This window comes from Puma concolor, chromosome A1, assembly GCF_028749965.1.
Source record: "Puma concolor isolate L17-30 chromosome A1, mPumCon1.1.hap2, whole genome shotgun sequence".
In the NCBI taxonomy this organism is placed as follows: Eukaryota; Metazoa; Chordata; class Mammalia; order Carnivora; family Felidae; genus Puma; species Puma concolor.
The window spans coordinates 241,598,411-241,621,327 of NC_141667.1; the positions used below are offsets into that span (position 1 = coordinate 241,598,411).

Sequence of the window (22,917 nt, forward strand, 5' to 3'; positions counted from 1 at the left end):
GGAAAGAGAGAATCCCAAGCAGGCTCTGCGCTTCAGTACAGAGCCTGATGCAGGGCTCCATCCTTTGAATCGTGAAATCATGACCTGAGCTGAAATCAAGAGTCGATGCTTAGCTGACTAAGTCACCCAGGTGCCTCTAAGAGACTATTTTTTATTAATTAATTAATTGTATTGTATTTTAATTTATTTTATTTTATTTTAGTTTAGTTTAGTTTTTATTTTTTTTAGGAGAGACTATTTTTTAGAGCAGTTTTAAACTCATAGCAGAATTGAGCCGAAGATAGATTTCCCATATACCTCCTTCCCCTAACTTACCGACTCCTTCACTATCAAATTGACACATCCTCATCACCCAAAGACCATAGGGTTGACTCTTGGTGTTGCACAGTCTGTGGCCTTTGGCAAATATGACATGTACCCATTGTTAGCACTATACAGGATAGTTTCACTGCCCTAAAAATCCTCTGTCCTCTGCCTGTTCATCCCTCCCTCCTTCCTTATCTTGGGCAAGCACTGATTTTGTTACTGTCTTTATAGTTTTGACTTTTTCAGAATGTCATATAGTTGGAATTGTAATATATAGACTTTTCATATTGGTTTTTTGGTAATGGCATTTTAGGTTACTCTGTGTCTTTTCATGGCTTAATAGCTTGTTTATTTTCAGTGCCAAGTAATGTTTCATTGTCTGGAGCTACCGCAGTTTGTTGATCCATTCACCTAATAAGGACATGTTGGTTGCTTCCAAGTTTTTGCAATTATGACTAAATTTAGTTGCTATTAACATCCATGTGCAAGTTTTTGTGCGGTCATAAGTTTTCATCTTTGTGTAAATATCAAGGTGTGTGGTTGCTGGATTGTATGTATGTATGTTTAGTTTTGTAAGAAACTGTTAAATTGTCTTCTAGAAAAGTAAACATGCCATTTATAATCCCTGTCAGCAATACATGAGAATTCCTATTTCTCTACATCCTTGTCATGCTTTGTGTTGTCAGTGTTTAGGATTTTGGCCATTCTGATTGATGTGGTATCTCACTGTTGTCTTAATTTGCAATTCCCTAATGATATATGGTGTAAAAATACCATTTTAACAACCACATAACTGAAGAACATTTCTCCAGTATTCAGGGGTGCAGATATCATGGAATGCATGTATTCAAATTGAGGGTAAAAAAATCACCATAAATTGTATTTATTGAAAGACTGTCTCATGTTACTTAAAAACATCCCCCCTTCTCTTTCTAGTAGTGAGTAAGTAGTATGTTTGGGAAATTCTTGTTTTTAATTACTTGAAGTAGAAATTTTAAGTCTTCCAAGCATTCTCTGTTGGTTATGTTGGAAAGTTTGCATGCTATTATTTATATCAGTGGAAACATGTCTTACTTCCCTTTTTAGTTTAAAATTATTTTTATTTTAACAGTATTGTAACACTTTTTAAAGGAGTGAATAATTTCTTGGCAAAGATACCTAGTGGTTATTTTTGTAATTTTTCTTTATACCTATTAATATTTCATGTAATTGATTTTTATTCCAGTTTTTTTTCCAGATATGTTGTGTTTGTTATATAGTGAAAATTTCAGATACTAATAGTTTGTTTATTTCTCCTTAACAGTTTAACTAGATATCTAATAATCTTATTATTCTTTTGTGTAAACTTCTCCAGTGAAGGAAAAGATAGATTTCTGAGTGCTAAATGTAATTTATATTTAGGAATGTTTAATGATAAAAAGGCCGAATCTTGTTATTTCCCAAAACTTAGAATCTTCTCTAAAATTATATATCATTTAGTAGATTTAAATGTTCTGTATCAGTATTTTTACATCAAGAATTTTAGCATTTTCTCTATTAAGACATTGAACCTAAATGGTACATGGTGATCCCTTGTCAATCCCTAGAAGTTTCTTCAGAAGTGTACATGAAAGATGTTTACAGATTAAAGAATAATGATCCTTGTCATTCTAACAAGGATTTAGATTAATGAGTGTTAGATGAATATATTCTATCAACTCATTGCAAAGTGTTGTGTCAGTTGATACTATGTTGTCATTTCTGTAGCTCACTTTTCTAAACCTTAGGCATATAGTATAATTTATTTTAGCCTTATTTTTGTATTGTGTGAATTCTTTAAATTTGGTTATCTAAAAAAAGTACGAGATCTTTAAATTCACAGGTTGGTATCCTGAGTGTTAAGTATTAAAGGAAAAGATCCTATTTTACATAAAATAATGTTTAGTTTACATTAGTGCAGATTTTCTGCTGCTTAAATTTTCATGAGCAAATACTGACCGGAACTTAGAAGCAGTGGTTCTTAATCTCTTTGGTTTTGATATCTTTCTACAGTATTAAAAATTATTGAAGACCCCTAAGAGCTTTATTTAGGTTATGTCAGTGTTTACCATATTAGAAATTAAGAGAGAAACTTGAAAGAAAGTGGGTTGTAGTGGGAACAGTCGCCTTATATTATATTTTTGCAGATCTTTTTGAAGTTCCACTTTAATGTAGTGGGAAGAGTGGTATTGTTTTACTCTTTTATAAATTTATTCAATGTTTGGCTTTATAGGAAATGGCTGGATTCCCATATTTGCTTTTGCATTCCATCTGTTGCAAAATGCTCTTCTGGTTGAAGTGCATGAAGAAAATCTGGCTTCACTTAGATAAATTAGTAAATAGAGATGAGTATATTTTAACATTTACAGATACTTGTGGATATTTTTGTTTAATATTACAGTGAAACTTGACAGTTTTCATTGTATTATAATCCGTTGGGCTGCCTTAAACTTTGAATGGATCTTTTACCAATGCATGATTTTGTCATGTCATATACCAAACATTATAAAAATATTGACCTATTGAGTTATGCAAATCTTCCATATTTTAATGTATTTTATTATACAAAATAAAAAACAAGTCACATTTTTAACATATCAGCCACTGATCTTATCAGAAAATGTGTACCAAACACTGTCCAAAAGTATAGCATTCCTGTGATACCTTTTGTAAGCCAAAATGGCATAAAATGAAGAAGCAGTTACCATTAATATTTATATGAAAAATGTTTTGAGGGTTTCCAGGCCCAAAAAATAACCCCTTAGGCTTCTTCTGAAACCTTAGGGCACATCTTGGTAGCTGATGCACAGAATAAGTCAAGTTAGAGCACAGATGTTCACAGATACAGGCAGCTTGGTGTTGAGATGTTGAGTCTAGTTCCCAGGGAAAGAAAGAGCTTGGCTGTGCCAGTCTTGCTGCTCTAGGTTTGTGCTGTCTCTGAAATTGCTTGCTGCAAAACACACTGAACTTTATTTTTACTTTTTGCCTTTTTTCCATAAAAGTGAAAATCTTTGGGTGCTGTTTGGTTAGCAAAAACACTACAAATGTAGGTGTCTCATAAAAGCTAAGTGGTGTAATGCATGCACACTTTCAAAAAGCAAGGAATACCTGTACACAAGTCAGTAACCGTAGTTTGTCAGATGACATCTTGTTCAGTTTGCAACCCAGTCATAAGAATGGTTTTTCTTGAAGAACCACCCTATTTCAGAATGCAAGCAGAAATGCTTTATGTATGTATCTTGTTTTGTTGCATAGATTATTAAAAAGGCATGTGGTGGTTTAATACTCATTTTAACTGCTTCATCTAGGTACTCATAGTTGAAAATTTAAAACTGCAGTTTGTGTGTGAAGAATACAATGATAGTTACTAGTAAAAATTGAATGGAAGTGCCTTGATTTGTGCTAAAATCTCAACATTTTTGCCTGTCATTGCTTTTGCATCATCCACACAATAGTTGATAGACTGAAAAGCCCAACTAGATCATAGTCTTATATCCATGTTCTAGTGTTTATTTTTTTATTATTTTTTATTATATATTTTAATTTTTTAATTTATATTCAAGTTAGCATGTATGTTCTAGTGTTTAGTAAGACATGAAAAGTTTTGAATTTGTGTGCTTCCTGAAAAAGTCTTGCGGACTCAGTACTCACATCAACCACACTTTGAGAATCCACTGTTTTAATGGAATGCTGCTTTGATATGTGGTTCTGGAAATTAGTCATATTTTGCTTACTTTTTTGGTCACCTGTGAATATAAGCATAGTTCAGTGACAGGCTCAGGAATACATACGTACAATTTAAAAAAAATAATGTCTTTTTAAAATTTTAATGTTTATGTTTGAGAGAGAGAGAGAGAGAGAGAGAGACTGAGTATGAGTGGGGGAGGGGCAGAGAGAGAGGGTGACACAGAATCCAAAGCAGGCTCCAGGCTCTGAGCTGTCAGCACAGACCCGTATGTAGGGCTCGAACTCATGAACCACGAGATCATGACCTGAGCTAAACAGATGCTCAACCAGCTGAGCCACCCAGGTGCCCCAGAAAGGCACAACTTCTTATGAACATAGAATAAATTAAGAACCTTCCCTTTTTTAGTCTTTGTTGGAATCCTTGAAAAAAAAAATGAAGGTGCTTTGTGAAGGTGAAAACTTTATGAACTCTATTTTGGCAGAATTTCATAGGTCAGTTCAAACTTGAGTAAGTTATTTGACAGTGCTGTGCCTTAGTTTTATGATCTTTAAAATCAGATAACCGTAGACCTATCTTACAGGGTTGCTATGAAGAGTAATTGAATTAATTAAACCAAATTTTTATCATAGCTTTAGTATCTTGTTACAGTGCAGTCTTTCAAAATTTGGCTTATATTATGCGCCAGTTCTAACTTCAAATACTAGAATTCATGGAAGTGAAGGTCTTGTGTATTGCTTTTTGGATGGGTACATAGTTACAGTGAATTTCAAGTGTTTCTCACTGATATTTGATAAATCAAGTTATAATGAGAAGTATTGTCTTAATTTTCATTGTTTAACCTACCCTTAAATATAATGTGACTTGCATTTTACTAGAAATAAGTAGCAGTGAATTTTTAGAAAATAACAGTAACCTTAAGACATGACCTTATAGGAAGCTGAAAAGTTCTTTTGCTCTTTCTAAAATAGCTAAAAAATAATCTGTCATCTAATTATACCATCTCATTTTCTTAGTCTTACATGTGAAGCTGTATAAAATAGTACTTGGTACTTTTTCTTTAAGGAAATGTCAACAATACTAAGTATGGAATATATGTATGTTTAGTGGAAAATGCTATAATATATATATTGGTGTTTTAGCATAGTGATAGGCTACATTAGCATGGATTATCATAAGACATTCTGATTATCTCATTTAAAGAAAGATACTATAGAACTGGAATCAGTTTCTAATAGAGCATCAGAAAGGGAATGTTATGGCCACTGTTGAATAATTGACTTAAAATCATAAATCTAGGGGCACCTGGGTAACTCAGTCAGTAGAGCATGTGACTCTTGATCTTGAGGTAATGAGTTTGAGCCCCACACTGGGTGTGGAGAATACTTAATTAATAAAAGCTTTTTTGAAAACCTATAGTCTCTCCAGAATTCTGCTAATGAAGGAAATGGAATAGAATAATTTAAGAACAATTTTTTAAAAGTACTTTGTGAATAGTAAAGCTAAACGTTACTTTGGAAAGTGATAGGTAAAGCTGAAATTGTAAGGAAATAGTAAAAAAGTTGTCTCCCTCCTTGCCCCCACCAGTGAATCACAGGCACCAGTTAGCATGTCAGAATTTATAAGGGAGATTTGAAAATTGAAGTCTCAAACAGTAAGACTGTCATAATTACCATGTTAGTGGCTAGATGCTACATTTCTCATCTTTAATAGCTAAGGCAAATCCAAAAGTAAAAATACAAATTATTAATCCCTTATTCCCCAAAAATGTCATGATCAAAAAAAAAAAAAAAAATCCGTGTATTTTACTGTGGTGCTGAAATGGACCAGCTTTTCAGTAACAAGAATCTGCTATAACTAATACCTGGAATAGTTTGGATATGCTGAAGCAGTCCACATTTTATCAGGTTTTAGTGATGAGGAAATGACAACTTGGTTTGATTTATTGATGATAGTATTATATGTGATCATAAAATAGTATTTTCCATATGACTTTATCAGAAATCCATTCTATAAAATAGTCTAGCTCTTTTGCTAGTCAGTAGTGTCCATCACTAGCCAAAAGTTTTATAAGAAGAGACAAATTTGTTTTTTGTAAAGTTTAAAAAAAAACAGTCTAAAGAAAGATTTGGGATTTCCATTTTCTAAATAACTTGATAAAACATTTCTTTATGATGCTGTGTGATGTTTTCCTTGTAACAGTTTCATTCAAAGTTACGTCTTCAGACATATCAGGTTACATCTGGGCAGTTGATTTGCTGCTTAATGGCATTTGTCTACCATAAGCTTTTCTTTATTTCTAGCTTTTATAGGTGCTTTCACTGGTATTTTGTATTACTAAGTGGAATTTTAAGCACATTTTAATAAAATTGCTTTTAAAAGTAGAAAAAGGGTGCTTTTTAAAGATTTAGACATTGCTACAGTTGTCTCAGAATGTGTTTTATGATTGCTACATTTAACACTGATTTGATAATTGAAAAGATCATTAAATAATAGTGCAAATTTCCATCACAGTATGTGGAGTAATTTCACCTAGAGATTTCATTGAAGTTACCTCTATGTAACTACTGGTAGTAAATGAAGTTTTTTAGAAGCAGTTGAATTTTACTGAAATTTAAAACATTTTGTAATTTGCATGACCTTTGTATCACTATTAACCTTAGCATTTTGTTTCAGAATTTGGCAACTGTGTAATAACACTTTTATTTAGATTTCCAAATAAAGGAAGCAGTGCTATGTTGAATTTTTAATAATTGTGTGCTGGGAGACTTTCATGGCCTGTATAGGTCATATCTTGGGTAAAACGATGCTTGGATATTTGAATAAAAACTCAAGTGTGTATTGCAGTATTTCTAAAATGAAAATTGTCTATAACTTTATTTTAATCTTAGTGCCCACAGCTGTTTGTGTTGGATGTTTGAAAACATTTGCATATAAAAGGATTAACGGTCATTTCTGTTTTAAGACTTCAGTGAAATAGTGGGTCCTGGTGGTTATTAATGCTAGATTTTTCTTTTTTGGAATCTAGCCATTGATCTATTGAACTAAGAACATTAAAAACATCTGTGGTAGATTTTATGTAATCTGACAGTATAATCTAGCAGTATAAACTGAATGCTCTAAGCACTGTGGCATATCGAACCTGGGAGACCGAAGTTCTTTTCAGGTTTATTAAGTAAGTGATGTTGGAAAATTTTAATTTTTTTTTTAATGGAAAGTGATGTCCCAATTTATTCTTTTCTTTCTGATTTTAGATGGGAAATGTAAAGTCATAAGATCGATAGGTTGACTGTGACAACTATGCTTACTTACAGAGAGAACAGGAAATGAGAATGGGTGATATGGGTCCCCGTGGAGCAATAAACATGGGAGGTAGGGATCTGAAGCAAAAGTCTTCTGTAACTTGTAATTCTTTGGGGAACTGTACATGCTGTTTGTGGTATCTACATATCAGTAACAGTCTAAAATTTGGAACCAACATTTGTAACAATGAAATCTCATATATTTAGTAAGTTGAAAAAAATAGAAGTACATTAAAAACAGTGTGCCTAAAAACACCATTATCATTTTGTTTACTTGACGGCTAAGGGTATATTATATGTTAATAGATTTAATGAAAGAAACCTGTAACCAGGTTTTGATACAACCTGAAACTTGTTCAGTCATTGCATGGTGTAATGCAGCTATGTTGCATTTTTAAAAAATCAAACTTCATGCTTTCAAATTGGCTTTTTTACCTTAGAAATTGATAGTTCCTGACTTTGTAGTGTCTTTAAACTTTTTGAGAGTATTTTATAAATTTCTATTGGTAAGGTAACCTTTTGTGTAACTTTGGAGTTATTTTTTATTCATTTTACTGAATGTTTAACTTATTTTGCCATAACCTAACGTATTGTGCACAGAAGTACATTGTTTGGAGGCGTCTGTGACATGTCAAGGAAATGAGATGTGTCTTACACATCTAGGCTAATGCATAACTTTAGAGTTGATGTAAAGGTTTTATGAAAGTGCCTACATTAACATCTCTACTAGTGAGGGATACTGTATCAAGTGAACAAGGTGAAGGGAAAATAAGTGTGGGATGTTCTTGTAGGTCTTTTTAAGTTTGAAATGTTATACACTTAAAAGTTAGATAAACTTTTTATATATTCATTTCATATTGTCCCATAGAAGCTGTCATGAAATTAAAGTCTTTACATAACATAATGTGAAGGTTAATTACTGTAGCATTCTAATATGCATAATATATACACCCACTGAGAAAATCCTGATTGTACTTAGAATATGTGGTGTAGAGAGTAAAAAAACCTTAAAGCATCTAATATCTGGAATTAGTTTTTTCTGTGATCAACCTTTTCCCCCTACTTCTCATGCCTGTTTCTTTGCTGCTTGTAGTCAGATCATCTAAAATTGTTTATTGCTGTTTACTTGGTCACTTTTCTTACCTGCCAGTAAAAAGTTACTTAGCATTTCTGGTATACAAAGGAAGCATGAAACATGGCCCTTACTCATAAAGATCTTAATTGTGATGTTAGTTGCGATGGAAACATGAAATAATTAGTGAACAAAGAATACAGAAGTTCTTCAGGCTTCGTTCTAGTGCATAAATTCTAGAGGCACAGTTGAATATATAGTAATGTACAAGAAGTTCAATTTTAAGTGTTTTTCCAAAGTAAACCATAGAAGGTGTGTAATACAATCCAGGTGCTTTTAAGAGTTGTAAGTGTGAGGTTATGGATTGTAGGTACCTTGAAATACCATTATAATTATTAGATTGCTGTGAACATCAGAAACAAATGAATTATTTCTGATGTGCAGAGGCCTTGAAAACATTCTGACTGCTTGATTAGCAACTTTATCAGAAGAATAATGAGAATATACTTTTAGATTCCTTATTAAGAATTTAAGAGAATTAAAAATTTTTAGGGCATTTTATTTTACCAGAGAACCATATTACAATTGATCACTTTCTCAACTCTCCTAAAATCTAGTCCATTTAATTTCTTCCTTTTTACATTTTATCCAATCTGAGACTTTATCCTAATGGTTTACTTATGAGTCATTATCATTCAGTTGAATGTCACTGTCAAATCAGTAAATTGTCATGTCCTATCAAGTTACGTTGATGGAATGTGGAAATAGACTTTCTGGTGTATCACCAGTTTATCTACCAAGGAAATCACAGATTATAAAACTGCTTTTCAGGGGACCAGATAATTCTAACATTTCTTAGATCTTTAAATTTAGTTTAATATAGCTGTGTGATAGAAAGCTTAATTACTAGAAATAATACTCTAATTATTGATAGTTGAAAATGTTATTTTTGTTTTTTTTATTGTACCCATAGTTGTATAGCTATATTTGAATCTTATAACAGTTAACATTTTATTAAAAAGAGAAGTAAACCTAACCCTTGATGTGTTCTTTTAGGGAAAGTTAAGATTCTTTACAGATAATGTCTCCATTCTTCCTCATTTCCATGTGAGAGATGTTGTGGAAATATTTTTTTAAATTAAATTTTATTTTATTAAAAATTTTTTTAAGGTTTATTCATTTTTCAGAGACAGAGAGTGGGGGAGGGGGGAGAGGGGCAGAGAGAGAGGGGGGAACACAATCCGAAGCAGGCTCCAGGCTCTGAGCTGTCAGCACAGAGCCCGACGCGGGTCTCAAACTCAGACTGTGAGATCATGACCTGAGCTGAAGTGGATGCTTAACTGGCTGAGCCACCCAGGTGGCCCAAGATGTGGGATTCTCGTAAAAATTTTTATTTATTGCTCTGCTGAGGGAATAGAAATATTCTTGGATAGGTAGTGTAGATTTATCATCAGGAACATTTTGGGATTAAGGAAATAATCTTCCCTATGCAGTGGCTGGGTTCCTGGGGATTGAGTTGAGAAAGAGTCAGTAGCATATATTGCCAGGGACTGGTAGGGAGTAAGAATTTTTTCTCACAGCTGCTCCCTAGGCTCAGTCATCTGTAGAATTCAGCTGCATTAAGATACTGTGTAGAGTTGTGGGTTTGAATGAAAATGTCAACTCTGCTTACATTGTGTTTTTGAGAAATTGAATTCTGAGTGTCGTAAAATTGACCTATCAAACGAAATACTAGAAGAAAACTCTTAAGTTAGAGTCAGTCTTTGTTACGAGTTTTTGATGAAAAAACGTATGAGTACTTTAAAAATAACAAAATTCAAAGTAGATACCTAAAAATGTTGTATTTGAAGCCATTATAAATATAGTGTTACAGCTCAGCCAGTATTGCAATTAACATGAGGCCAGGTGGATATCTTTTTTGATGAAAAAATTTGAAGTATATCTAGTTGTCCCCATTTCCAGAATTTTAGCATGTCAAAAAAATTCAAATAGCTGTTAATATTTATATTTGGTTACAGTTGCTTTTTAAAAATAAGCTTTGTCATGATGAGCCTTTTTTTTTGGTTTTTGTTTGTTTGTTTGTTTGTTTGTTTTTTTGTTTAGATTGCCTATTTCTACATAAAGTTAAAAAAACAGTACCTCCTGTAGTTTTGGGATATATTCAGTAACTTACATAAAAGTCAAGAGGTTAGTTTTAGTGAACTTTATATATTTATTCGTAGTTTCCAAAGTGCTAATCCTATGCTGTTAATTTAAACTGGTAGAGTATAGTCACCATTGTAAGGGAGTAGTTGGTTAAAAAGCAGACTATAGCAAGTACACTCATTTTTAAAAAAAATCTTTCAAGCTTTGACAGTCGCAGATATCCTGAAATAATTAATAGTTGTTTCACTTGTTTTGTGTACATTTGATTTGGGGATGAAAATTCTATAGTGTAGGTAATGCACTGTTACAGAGTAGATAATTGAGCATCCATTCTCGAAGAAGGAAAATGATTTTGGTAATAGTCTTGCTGTATATATAGTTTGCATAAGTATTGTTAAATTTTTAATGTTTACTAAACTAAGATAGGACAGCTCTAAGTATAGATTGTTTTGCGTAGATGCATTTAGCCCAGCACCTGCTGGTAACCAAGGTCCTCCTCCAATGATGGGTATGAATATGAACAACAGAGGAACTATACCTGGCCCACCAATGGGTCCTGGTCCTGCCATGGGACCAGAAGGAGCTGCAAATATGGGAACGCCAATGATGCCAGATAATGGAGCAGTGGTAATGTATCATAAACATTATTTTGATTATATTCAGTAATATATACTTTTCTGCCCCAAAGGTAACTTCACACTTAACATAATTTGGCATCATTTATTTTGGCGGTAAAGATCAATATCCACTGAAGAAAAAGTAATTTTGTGCAGTTATATGTTGACTTATGTGAAAGGCAATTTTTAAGTATCACAAGAATTAGGATTACCAATCATGGTATGCTTTTGTACTTAAGTATATGGCCAATATACATTTTAATTATAGTTATTTTTATATTGCTTTTAGTTTGTATCCACCTCTTACCAGTATTCAATGTAAAGGTCAAGATTTTAAGATTGTGTTCTTTTTCCTGTGTGTAGACTCCTTACCTTTGGTGGGGAATAAAACTCCAGTATGTGTGAAAACACAGTTTTCTGTAAATATTTTTTAATAACAAGATTGCTTATGATTAATTTCAGAGAATTTAACTGTAAAATAAGGTACTTTAAGGTTGTAAAATATATTTTAAATTACATTTTGCAATCTTACAGGATTACTAATCATATTTGTTATAAAATTTAAAGTATACAGTTTTATGTGTTGGTTTGAGAGTGTGAAGATATCTTTGTGTGGGTTAAGTAATTATAAAAGCAAAATTTTTCAATAATAGTTCTTATTTTGAGTGTTAGTAGCAAGACTAATAACTTCTCATTTCCTTTAAAGTCTGTCACTATTTAAATGAGGTTTTCTATTGGCAAAACATTGTTTCATTTGGTTTTTGTTAATGGTTGTTCTAAATAGCATTTAAAGGAAAATTGGTAATGATTGTATACTTTGAAAGGCAGTTTTGGAACTACCACAACATGTGTTAAGGCGCCATTGCTGCTAAGAAAGAAAAAGCACTGCCAGTTAAATTCAGAAATGCCATTGACTGTAAATCCATACTGATTTCAGAGATATTAAAAGTGAATGTGTGTCTTAGGATTGATGGATACAGTGTTTCATCATTTTAAAATTTATTTACTTTAAATGCAGATCTTTAAACATTTTGGAAAAATTGGACATGGTAACAGTTTTTTATTTTAATGAGTGTATAGAGAGATAGAAAAGCAGTGCCATAATATCTATGATCAGATGGCGCATAATTAGTATATTTGTTTCCTTCTCTGGAGGCTTTATTTTACAGTAAAATGTCTGAAAGCTAGTAAAAACTTTGCTTCGGTTAAGTTTTTGTGTGGCTTATAATCATCAGTAGTAACTTAAAGTAGTATTAACTGGCCTGTTTTTCCACCCTTCCCTCTGAAATTGTAACTGTTATTTAAATATCACCCTTGATTTTTTTCACAGTGACATTTTACTACTGCATGTAGGGAGTTCTGTTCAATCTTTGAGATTAACATATGTGGTTATTCTTGTAAAGTTTTCCAAAGCAAAGAATTCAGATATTTAATTGTGCTATTAGTAGTACATGTTAATAAATTGTCAGTTTTTAAGAAAACCATATTTTCCCATTGATAGTCTTTCCAGAAAAACACATCAAAAGTTTTAATATTGAAATAATAATTCTGTGTGTGATTGTACTAGTACTTTCTGTGTTCAAAGCACTGCTGTTGAAATTTTTAGGATGTTTATACCTTTTCAGTGTGATGCTGCTCCCCAGTTTTATTTCTTTGATTTTCAAAAAAAGTATTTTTTGCACAGCACAGTTGTATGCAGTATAAACTTATTTTTTTATTAAAAAGATCAGAACAATATTGTAATACTGATTAGGTTTAAAATGGCATTCCCTTCTTAAAATCAATTCTTTTTTCATGAAATTGGGGCATAGCATTAGCAATATGTAACTCTTCAGATGCTTTATTTAATTTTTTTTTTTTTTTGATGTAGTAACTAATTAAATTGCTCCTTTCTTCCTTCTATGTGTGATCCTGATTCTGCTGGACTTTCTGCTGAACTTCATGACACCACCACTTGGGATTTTGCCAATTTTTCTTGTCACTTAATATTTGGCGTGTTCCAAATGGACTTCATGTTTATTATGTGGTATTATAGCATAATGATAGATTTCCGCAAGGACCGCCATCTCAGATGGGATCACCTATGGGGAGTAGAACAGGTTCTGAAACCCCTCAAGCACCAATGAGTGGTGTAGGTCCTGTTAGTGGTGGTCCTGGTGGTTTTGGTAGAGGAAGCCAAGGGGGCAACTTTGAAGGCCCTAATAAGCGTCGTAGATATTAAACGTTCTTTCATTCCTGGCTACTTAGAGGAAAAAAAAACCTCCGTGGTATGCCTTTATACTTTTACCTGTTACCTGGAAGAAATGGTTTTATTGTTAATGTATGTAGACTTTAAAGTTTTTCTTTTGTAAAACTTGAGGTTTTTGTATTTTTCTTTATTCATACATAAGCCTTGTAGATTAGAATGGTGATGATGATGCTCATCATTGTGAATGTTAAAATGTGTTTGTGACTTTAGCTAAATATAAATATGCCATAGAACTGTGAAGTCTATGTAGTTACTTAATCTCAATAAAGAAATCATTTTGGATAATTTACAAATGTTATTAGTATTCTCTCATAGTTTTACTAAACTTTGCTGTAACAGTAGTACTTTGGTTGCTTTAATTAATTCCAGCCATTTAAAAATGAAAATGATTTTCTGCTTTTTAGGTTGTGCAAGTAGCACTGAAGATAGAAGCTTAGTGAAAGCTAATGTCAATAAGGGGTAGATAGAATAGTATATTGGGGAGGGGTGGGGATGGGAGTTTACATTTGTATAAACCATTGATGTTCTTTCTGTGAAATCAGAGTTGCTGTCTACATTTCATATAGATTCTAAATATTCAAATATTCTGAGAAGGAATATTAAGGGTATCTTTGTCCTGTGCTGATTTTTTCAAATAAATCTTTTGAATCTTGGAAAAAAAAACACTGTTTGGAGGCAAATCTCTTTTGCTTATAAAATAATGTCTATTTTTAATCTAACCTGCTATTATTTGGTGTCAGTATCTAGATCTTACCCTTTAAATTTCCTTACAATCATGTTAGGTTGGATGTTCCATGAAGATTTGGTGTGATTTAGAAGAAATTAGGCATTTCTTGAGAATGTTGTTTCATGGAAGTACTAAAGGTGGATTAACTCTGCTGTGTTGTAAATATCTTCCCGTAGTTGGGTAAGTCTCTCCAGTGAAACGTGTCTGACAGGCTAGTTGTGTTTGTTTCCAAGGGAAACAGTTCAAGTGGTGATTGGGGGAAAAAAAAAAACAACAACGAAAAGGAAAACAGGAAATTGAGAATGTGGCTAACTAAGGGCATTGGAATCGGATTAGACCCCTGAAGTTTGATTTTCAGTACTAGGGAAAAACTGATTTAATCACATTATAATTGTTATTCTAAAACAAAGTCCTCGCTATATTTAAAATTTTGTATGTTAGCCACGTCTAATTTAAAATTACATTTACGGAATTTTATATTCACCTTAAACCACAAATCGAATGCATCAGCCATTGATCATAACGTAGTTATTTCTCATATAACGTTGCAGTGTGTTACTGTATCATACTTTTAGCATTTTCATGAAGAATAATGTGCTATTTTGAAATGAATAGTATGTAAATATTAATTCATTTTTGCATGGTATATGTTTATGCTGGAAGGCATACTTTGGAAAGAAATAAATTTGGTTAATTTAAAATCTTGCACAGAAGCAGTTAGGTATAAAGCAAAACTGAGATGCATTCCTTTGTAACGGTGAAAATTTTCTTGTGTACTATTTCACGTTCTATTTTTCAGACACAGCAGTATGGATGGAATTTTGTAAAATTGTGGTATTCATAGGCTTTTGTTTTTGGCAAATCTTTAAAAACATGATTTGGAGATTATAAAATAATAGTCAAAGACTGTTCTCATCACATTTTCCATGTACATGAGTTGGCAGGGAGTGGGATTATTTTATTAATTAAGTACAGTGTAGGGAGTTTTAACATTAACTATAATTTTTAAATGATATCTATAGCACCTAAATACACTTTTCCGGTCACCTGTATTTTTATTCATACAATTCTTAGGTAATTTCTAGCACTGTATTTTGCTTCAAAGCTTAATTAAGAGTAGAAAAAGCTTGATCCTTTGATGTTAATACCAAGCTGTTTTTGGCCAAGGTTGTGAAATTCTGTAACATTGGTTCAAGAGCATTTGAAAGCCAGTGCACAAGGAGATGTCCTAATCTTCTGAACATTCTAGTGTCCGGCTCAACTCTGGCTCCAAGAATTGAGTTCTACACAGCTTTTTCCTTGCATCAAGAGAATCTTTGTTCCAGTGCTTACCAAGTTTACCCTGGGAACAGTCAGCTTCTGAGTGACAGTCAAGTGGAGCATCTGGGAACTTCTAGTTATTCAGTTTTTAGTGTTTTTGTATAAACAACTTTGTGGCTGGTTCAGTCAATATTTTTTTCTGGTCAATTAGCATACATACCAGGAAAGATATTTAAATGTCATTTTCTTAAAAGCAGTAGATATAAAAATAAATAATAGTATTAGCTTTTTAAAATAAGTGTGAATTTGTCATATGTTACCATAATTCTGTCCATAAAAAGGTAATTTGAAACATCTTAGAATTATAATATCACAATATTGTGTTTCTTTTTGTGTCATGATTTGAAACACTCAGTTTGAAGTCTGTAGGATTTAGATCTCATGGCAATTAATATGTAATTTGCACAAAATAAAGGAATACCCATTTTCCTAATTATTTTGTCAGAATTTCCCCATTTTTGTTTTGAAAATAAACAAACTTGGACAGATCTAGTTTTTACAGAACTTACGGTTCACCCATATTTCATAAAGCTCAATTTGTTATTCCTTGAATTTTTGAGTTTTTCTATTTAAAATGAGTACCGATCATTCAACGAAAGAGATTAAATATTTCTTTTTAACCCTATCAGTAATATTGGGGAAAAAGTAACCTGGTTTCACCAGAATTGCCATTTAATAGAACTAGAAATATCAATAAGGACAGTAATGAAATGTTGGATCTTGTTTCTCAAATACTAATTGAAATTACACCTTTACATTTTATGCAAAAACATACTTTGAACATTTCAGTAACTTGGTGTTTATATTTGAAGTCTGTAGTAATTTGCTGAATATCAGCGTGAATGATTAATAGTCACTAAGTAATATTCGGGGATTTGGTTGATAATTACAACCTAGATTCTGAATGAGAAAAAGATACATGGTGTGATTGAAAGAAAATGCCTTGTGAGAGAATGTGATCAAATTTATGTTTAAGCTTTTCTAAAAAGGTTTGAAATTTATTGTCTAATGGAACTAGTCAGAAATCAAAGGAATACATTATTTTGCATAAGTAGAGGAAAATTTCTGGGGAATGTTGTGGTATTTAAATGTTCTGTGTGTGCTGTTGTGTTATAATGTCTAATAATATGTTAAAATAAATTCCTGAAATATGAAAGGGTAGTAATGATGTAAAAACTCAGACTTAATACTTTCAAGAATAAGATGGTGAACACCCACATATCTAACTCCTAGATTAGACAGTTGTATTTTTCTGTGCTTGCTTCATAGATAGTTGTAGACATGAACTTATTTAGTGGGGAGAGGTGGGAACTACTTCAAAGTAAGTAACAAGTCCATCAAAGTTGTATAGACCCATGTGGGTTTATTTCATCCTAAAGAAAGCAGGATTAAATAAATTGAGAGTAGTTTTATTTTGTTTATTTTAAAGTTTATTAATTTGAGAGAGACGCAGCAGGGGCAGAGAGAGAGGGAGAGAAAGAATCCCAAGTAGGCTTCGCGCCGTCAGTGCAGAGCCCAGCACAGGGCTCGAACTCAAGAACCTTGAGATCATGACTTGAGCCAAAACCAAGAGCCGGTCGCTTAACTGATGGAGCCACCCAGGCACCCTGAGAGTAGTTTTATATTTCACAAGGGCATTATATCCTTTCCTGCATCCTTCAGAACTAAGTTTCTAAAAATAGGAAACAATTTTAGTATGCTTACTTTACATAATTGTTTTTCACAGTTGTGTAAAATAAAGCATGCATAGCTTCCTGAGTGAATGTGGACAGGTAATTCATAGAATGTCGCTCTGGGGAAATGTGAAGAATTTCATTATTTTTATAGTATCTAATCTTAAGTTTTTAAAAAAACAGTATCTGATTAAGATCTGTATTTTGCATTGTATGTTGTATTAGGTTTTTTTTTGTTGTTAAAAGCACTTGTCTTCTAAGTGTAGAAAAAACAGTTTGGAAGTTTCTTTTGTTTACTGGATTACTGAATAGCAGTATTGGTGATTGAAGTTTGAATCTTACATGACTGAATATTTAAAGGCCCAACCAGAACACTGTTATCTTGGGAATATTACTTGACTTCTTGCCTTTTTCTATAAAATCACGTTTAGGTTATAAATACCTCCAAGGTTTCCTTTTGGTTGAAACTTACTCTTTGATTATTTTTTATTTACTTGGTGGAATCAGTGGTATGTACTTTGTTTTATGATGTATAGTTTTCCTTTTCAGTAAGAGAGGATTTTATTTTCTAGATGGAGAATTTTCTAGATTTTCTAGATGGAGAATACTGCATTTCTTAAAGTGAGCTAGCCAGAATTCATAGCGCACATTAAAAAAAGTTATCTTTCAAGGATACTGTTTTATGGCTTGAATGACTGTTACCAGGACCAACTCTTCCTTCCTTTGCAACAGATACTAGGTTTTGTTGACTATGTTTATATAAAAACCCTAAGGTAGAATTACTGTTTGCTCTCTGAATTAAAGAAGTTGATTTTAAAAGATGGTATTGTGCTTGTACATGTACATAAAATTTCACTTCTTATACAGTATAATTCAAATTTCATGTAAGGTACGTCCGTCTTAAAGTTAAGACTAGTTAGTAGGATTAGATACAATTAAGAAGTGTATTTAGTTTGAATACATGATTTTTGAATTTTCAACTTTTTTTTTTAAGTATAGTTAATAAGAAATGGTTTTTATTCATTAAAAATGAGGGCCCTGCATTGCATGAACAGTAACGTATAGACGTTAATTGAATAGTAATGTAATGGACCTTGTGTTTCTTAAATGCTCTGTGTAAGTGTGCTTTTGGTAATGTTCAAGACTTTGGAACTGATAGTGATATCTATAATTTGTTTCTAGTTCTGAAATCATCATTTCAGATATTTAACGTAGGATATGTATGTATGTGAGGTACTGTCAAAGCTTAAAGGAGTAGCCACAGTAATCCGTTACGTTTTGTGTTACATCCCTGCCTGGATCTCTAAGACATACTCTTCCTTGTTCCATCTTCATTATGCAAAATGTCAGCTTAGCAGACTTTGGTGAATGTAGATGAGAGTTTGTGTATGTTTTGGGGTTTAGGAAACTATATAAATACAATCCTATTGCTATTTGCCATGTTTGGCCTACGAATTACCTACATTTTAATTTTTGTATTCTTGTTGGAACAATTTATCTTGCACAGGTTATTTATATTGTTTTATTGTACATTTTGCCAGAATAAGTTTTTCCTCAGGGTATTTTCAGATTATTAGATAACATTAATCAGTATCAAATATGATGCATTGCTTAGATTTACAAATGTCTGGTGTTCTTATGTAATGAGAAAAAGTAAACAATTTAACACATAGTGATTCTCTTTTAATTTGTGATCTTTTTAGAAGTGTTGGAGGTAGTAGTAACTTACTCAGTGGTTATTGCTTAGTTTATAATGCAAATTCTTAGAATTGGTTAGAATATTTACATGTTCATGGACTTGGTTAGAATATTTTAAACATTAGGGGTCCACAGTTCAGCAAAGTGAACATAAAAATCAGAGTGTGTCTACAAAGTGATACTTTCTCAGTCATAAGGAATTTATGGGGGAGCCATGTCATTCAGAATTGTACTATACCCATGTATTTATTTTACCAGTATGTATTGAAGGGTCCTATTGTTTGCCGTACCTGTTCTCAAGGCTGAGAGATACAACTGTAGAAAAACAAAATCCCTGTTCTAAATTAAAGGACAAAAGTCATGAACATCCTCCAGATTAGTAGTTCTCACACTTAAGTGTGCATTAGAGTCATCTGGAGGGCTCATTAAAACAGCTTTCTGGGGCCCACCCCACAGTTTTCTCATTCAGCAGGTCTCAGGTAGGACTAAGTAATGTACATTTCTAACAAGTTCCCTGGTATTGATGTTGGGTTTAGGGACCCCACTTTGAGAGTCTCTGTTCTAAAGTATCACTCAAAAGAATCACTGTAACATTTTTGGTTGGTTGATTTTTGTTGGTGGTGGTGTAGGTCATTGTCCTGCTGTTTAGGATCCCTGGCCAGTCATTGAGACCATCCAAATACTCCCAAACTTTTCTCTGCCAATTGACGAGTACCACACAAAAGCCATTAAAATTGTTTTGTTTTGTTTTGTTTTGTTTTGTTTTGTTTTTTTAACATTTATTCATCTTTGAGAGACAGAGACAGAGCATGAGTGGGGAAGGGGCAGAGAGAGGGAGACACAGAATCTGAAGCAGGCTCCAGGCTCTGAGCTGTCAGCACAGAGCCCGACGTGGGGCTTGAACTCATGAACTGTGAGATCATGACCTGAGCCGAAGTCAGACACTCAACCTACTGAGCCACCCAGGTGCCCCCCAAATCCATTTTTTAAAAGCAGGCACTGTCATGGCTATTGATTGCTAAATCCTAACAGGTGATATGTATTTATCCTTTTTTGAACTAGGATTTAATTTTTGTGTCACAAGCCTAGTTAATTCAAGTGAAGAGGGAATGCAGAAAAGTATAGTTTGAAAATTTTGTAAAAGTTTTTTACTCAAGTGACTTTAAGCTACTTACACCAGTATGAGAAATGAAACAATGTAATAATCTGTTTTGTATCAGTGTATTTGAAGATGGGTATGCCTGACAGGTGAAAAGTTCTAGAACTGTCCGGGTCTTTGCTTACCATCTTGGTAAATATGAATAGAATTACACCATTTTGATGGATTAAAATGATGGTTTGACCTTTCTCTTGTGTGAACTGGTTTTTTGCTTTTGTAGATTAAAGATAAAGATGTCATAAATGTATTTTCTAAGACCATGAGTATATTTATTAAATGTAATTCCCTCTTGCTTTGCAGCTTCAATTTTCATTAGTCGTTTTGGAACATAATGCTGAACAAGGAGTTCAATAAATGGAAATTGTTAAGTAGTTTTATGGTAAAAAGTTACAGCCTGGATTGTGAGACCTTACAAAGACTTACGCTACGTATGTGTATGATTTCAGAGTCTATTCAGAATTATGCAGTACGTTAAAACAATCAAATCGGTCCATAATGAGAGCATATATAGTTGCTATTGTTGACTATAGTTTCTTCAAAAAGTGTTTTGAATATATTAGTGCAAAGAAACAATCACCTGGTTTGTAGCCTTGTAAAAGTCTCAGCAGGTAGTTTTCTAAAACATTGTGGTGTATGTCTGCTAAGAATATCTGTGTATAGAAAACAAGGATAGCGACTTGTTTCTAGTTGTAATTCAGATGTCACCTGGGTGCCTGTCTGTTCTTCCCAAATACTGCCCTAGCATTAATGTCCTCTCAGTTTTACCAGGAAATCCACATTGACCAAGCAATGTGACTCTGAGAGGTTACATTATCTGTCATCAAGGAAGACAACTTAGGTACCCTTTCAACTTTGCACCAACCCACATCTCCCTCACTTTTTTATTAAAAAGTCAGATTTCTTGCTCTGTGGAAACCCAGGACTTAAGAGACTACAAGGTTTCTTCTCCAAGGCGGCTTATTTAATCTGTTTTCCAAATGAGGAATTTTCATGCAGTCTAATGAGTGAAACTTTGTTTCATTGTTTACTTCTAAAAAAAACTTATGTGAATAGATTTCTTATACATTTGGTTTTCCTGTTATTTATTACTCATTTTCTCCAGTCAGAAAATGATTTTTTTTAACTTCTGTGGCAGTACTTGGACACTACAGCGAATTCTGTTTCTACAGAAGTCAACGCTTAACTTTATTTTTAGGTACACAAATGCAGAAAAATAGCGTAAAATTTGAAAAAGGAAACTGTTAATCTATGCATTACTCAAGTTTTCTGATTCAGATTATAGTTTCCCTATGTAGTAGTGTCCCCTTATCTAAGGAGGGATTATTCCAAGACCCCCAGTGAAAGCCTGAGAGCACAGATAGTACCAAACCCTATATAAATAATGTTTTTCCCTATTTACATACGTATCTGTGACAAAGTTTAATTTATACATTAGGAACAGTAAGAGATTAACAGTAATGACTAATGAAAACTACAATTATAATAATATCCTGTAATTAAAGTTATGTGAACGTGGCCTCCCAGAATATTGTAGTCATGTCTGTGGTGATGTGAGATGATAAAATGCTTATGTGATGAGACAAAACGAGGCGAGTGTTGTAGGCATTGTGATGCAGCATTAAACTACTAGTGACCTTCTGACCGTATACTCGGGAGTGTCATCTACTTCCAGGTTGTGGGTAACAAACTGTGGAGAGCAAAACCACAGATAAGGAGAACTCCTATAACTCCCTGCCTGCACACATGACCTCGTATTTAAGAGCCCCTATTATCCTAGTAGGCAGGTATAAGAACTTTAGTTTTGTGCTTGATCTGTTGCTGGAGCTGTTCAGAATTACACATGATTAATTAGGAAGATTCGAAAGACCTAATTTTTTTCTTTCTTTAGGTACGGTCGCCTTTATCTGGAGCCATTAAATCTTTAAAATGTTAGAAGAGATCACAAGTTTTTGGAAAATAACAAGCTCCAAATTTTGGGGGTAGGAGGTATAATATAGAAAGCACAAGTATTCGGATTCTTAATGTCTGCCTTTCTATATAATACGCTTATATTTTAGGAAGAGTAAATTTAGTTTATGTCCCAATATTTGTGCTACAGACGATAGAGCTGAGGTAAACTAAGGTGTAGTTAGGTTTGTATTATGATCGTTTAGATCTGTAAATGGATGAGCTCTTCCTTTTGTTGATTGAAATTATAGATCTCATAATTTGAATTGTGCAGTTACTTGAACAGTGTGGAAGACTACTTGTCACAAGCAATTTCTAGTCATTCTGTCCAGTAGATTATATAAATATGTACATGTTAAAGAATATAGCAACATTTAAAACATTCTATACTGGTTTTGTACAATTGCTGTGTTGGCAGTTTCTTGCAGTCTGGGCACTGCAGATAACTGCACAGAGGAGAGCATCCCTCGGCTCCCGTGGCACTGGTGTTCCAGACATGGGAGACCAAATAGTTGAAATAATTTGTGTAGTCATAAGGGTAGAGAAAGTGACAGCTGTTTTAGATAAAAGGACTAGAAAATGTGTGTCTCAGGAGACAAAGGGACAACATTGTTTGATTTAGTCTGTGCTGATAAAAGACAACATTGTGATGGATGAAGTGGATGCCATAATTCTATTGGAGCTGTGCTATTCAGTGTGGTGGCCATATGTGGACTATTGAATCTTTAGAATGGGACTAGTAAGACTGTAAGATTTCTAATTTTATTGTAATTAAATTCAGTTTATCAATAGTGTTTAGCATATTTGGAACACCTTGGGTAAGCAAATCTATTTTTGCATCTTTAATATAATGAAACCTAAATACACATAAATATTGGAGAAAATTTACCACTTAAACATGTGTAAAGTACAGAATTGCAACGACTTGGTATGAAGAAAATGTAAAGTATCAATAATTTTTAATATGGCCATATGTTGAAATATATTTTGGATATGTTAA

At 33.0% G+C, this 22,917-nt stretch overlaps 1 protein-coding gene across 2 annotated transcripts in view; it reads left to right on the forward strand.

The window, feature by feature from the left end:
* The window catches only part of PSPC1 (paraspeckle component 1), a 110,750-nt gene that overhangs the window by 60,315 nt on the left and 27,518 nt on the right, over positions 1-22,917 (forward strand). The window contains exons 7-9 of one of the 2 annotated variants that reach the window (XM_025924241.2): positions 7,324-7,381; positions 10,986-11,155; positions 13,181-14,056. In XM_025924241.2, coding sequence (XP_025780026.1) covers positions 7,324-7,381; positions 10,986-11,155; positions 13,181-13,366 — 414 coding nt within the window. In that variant the 3' untranslated portion in view covers positions 13,367-14,056. Of the gene's footprint in view, positions 1-7,323; positions 7,382-10,985; positions 11,156-13,180; positions 14,057-22,917 lie in introns of those variants that run through there. The other variant, XR_015254405.1, reaches the window with a different exon arrangement.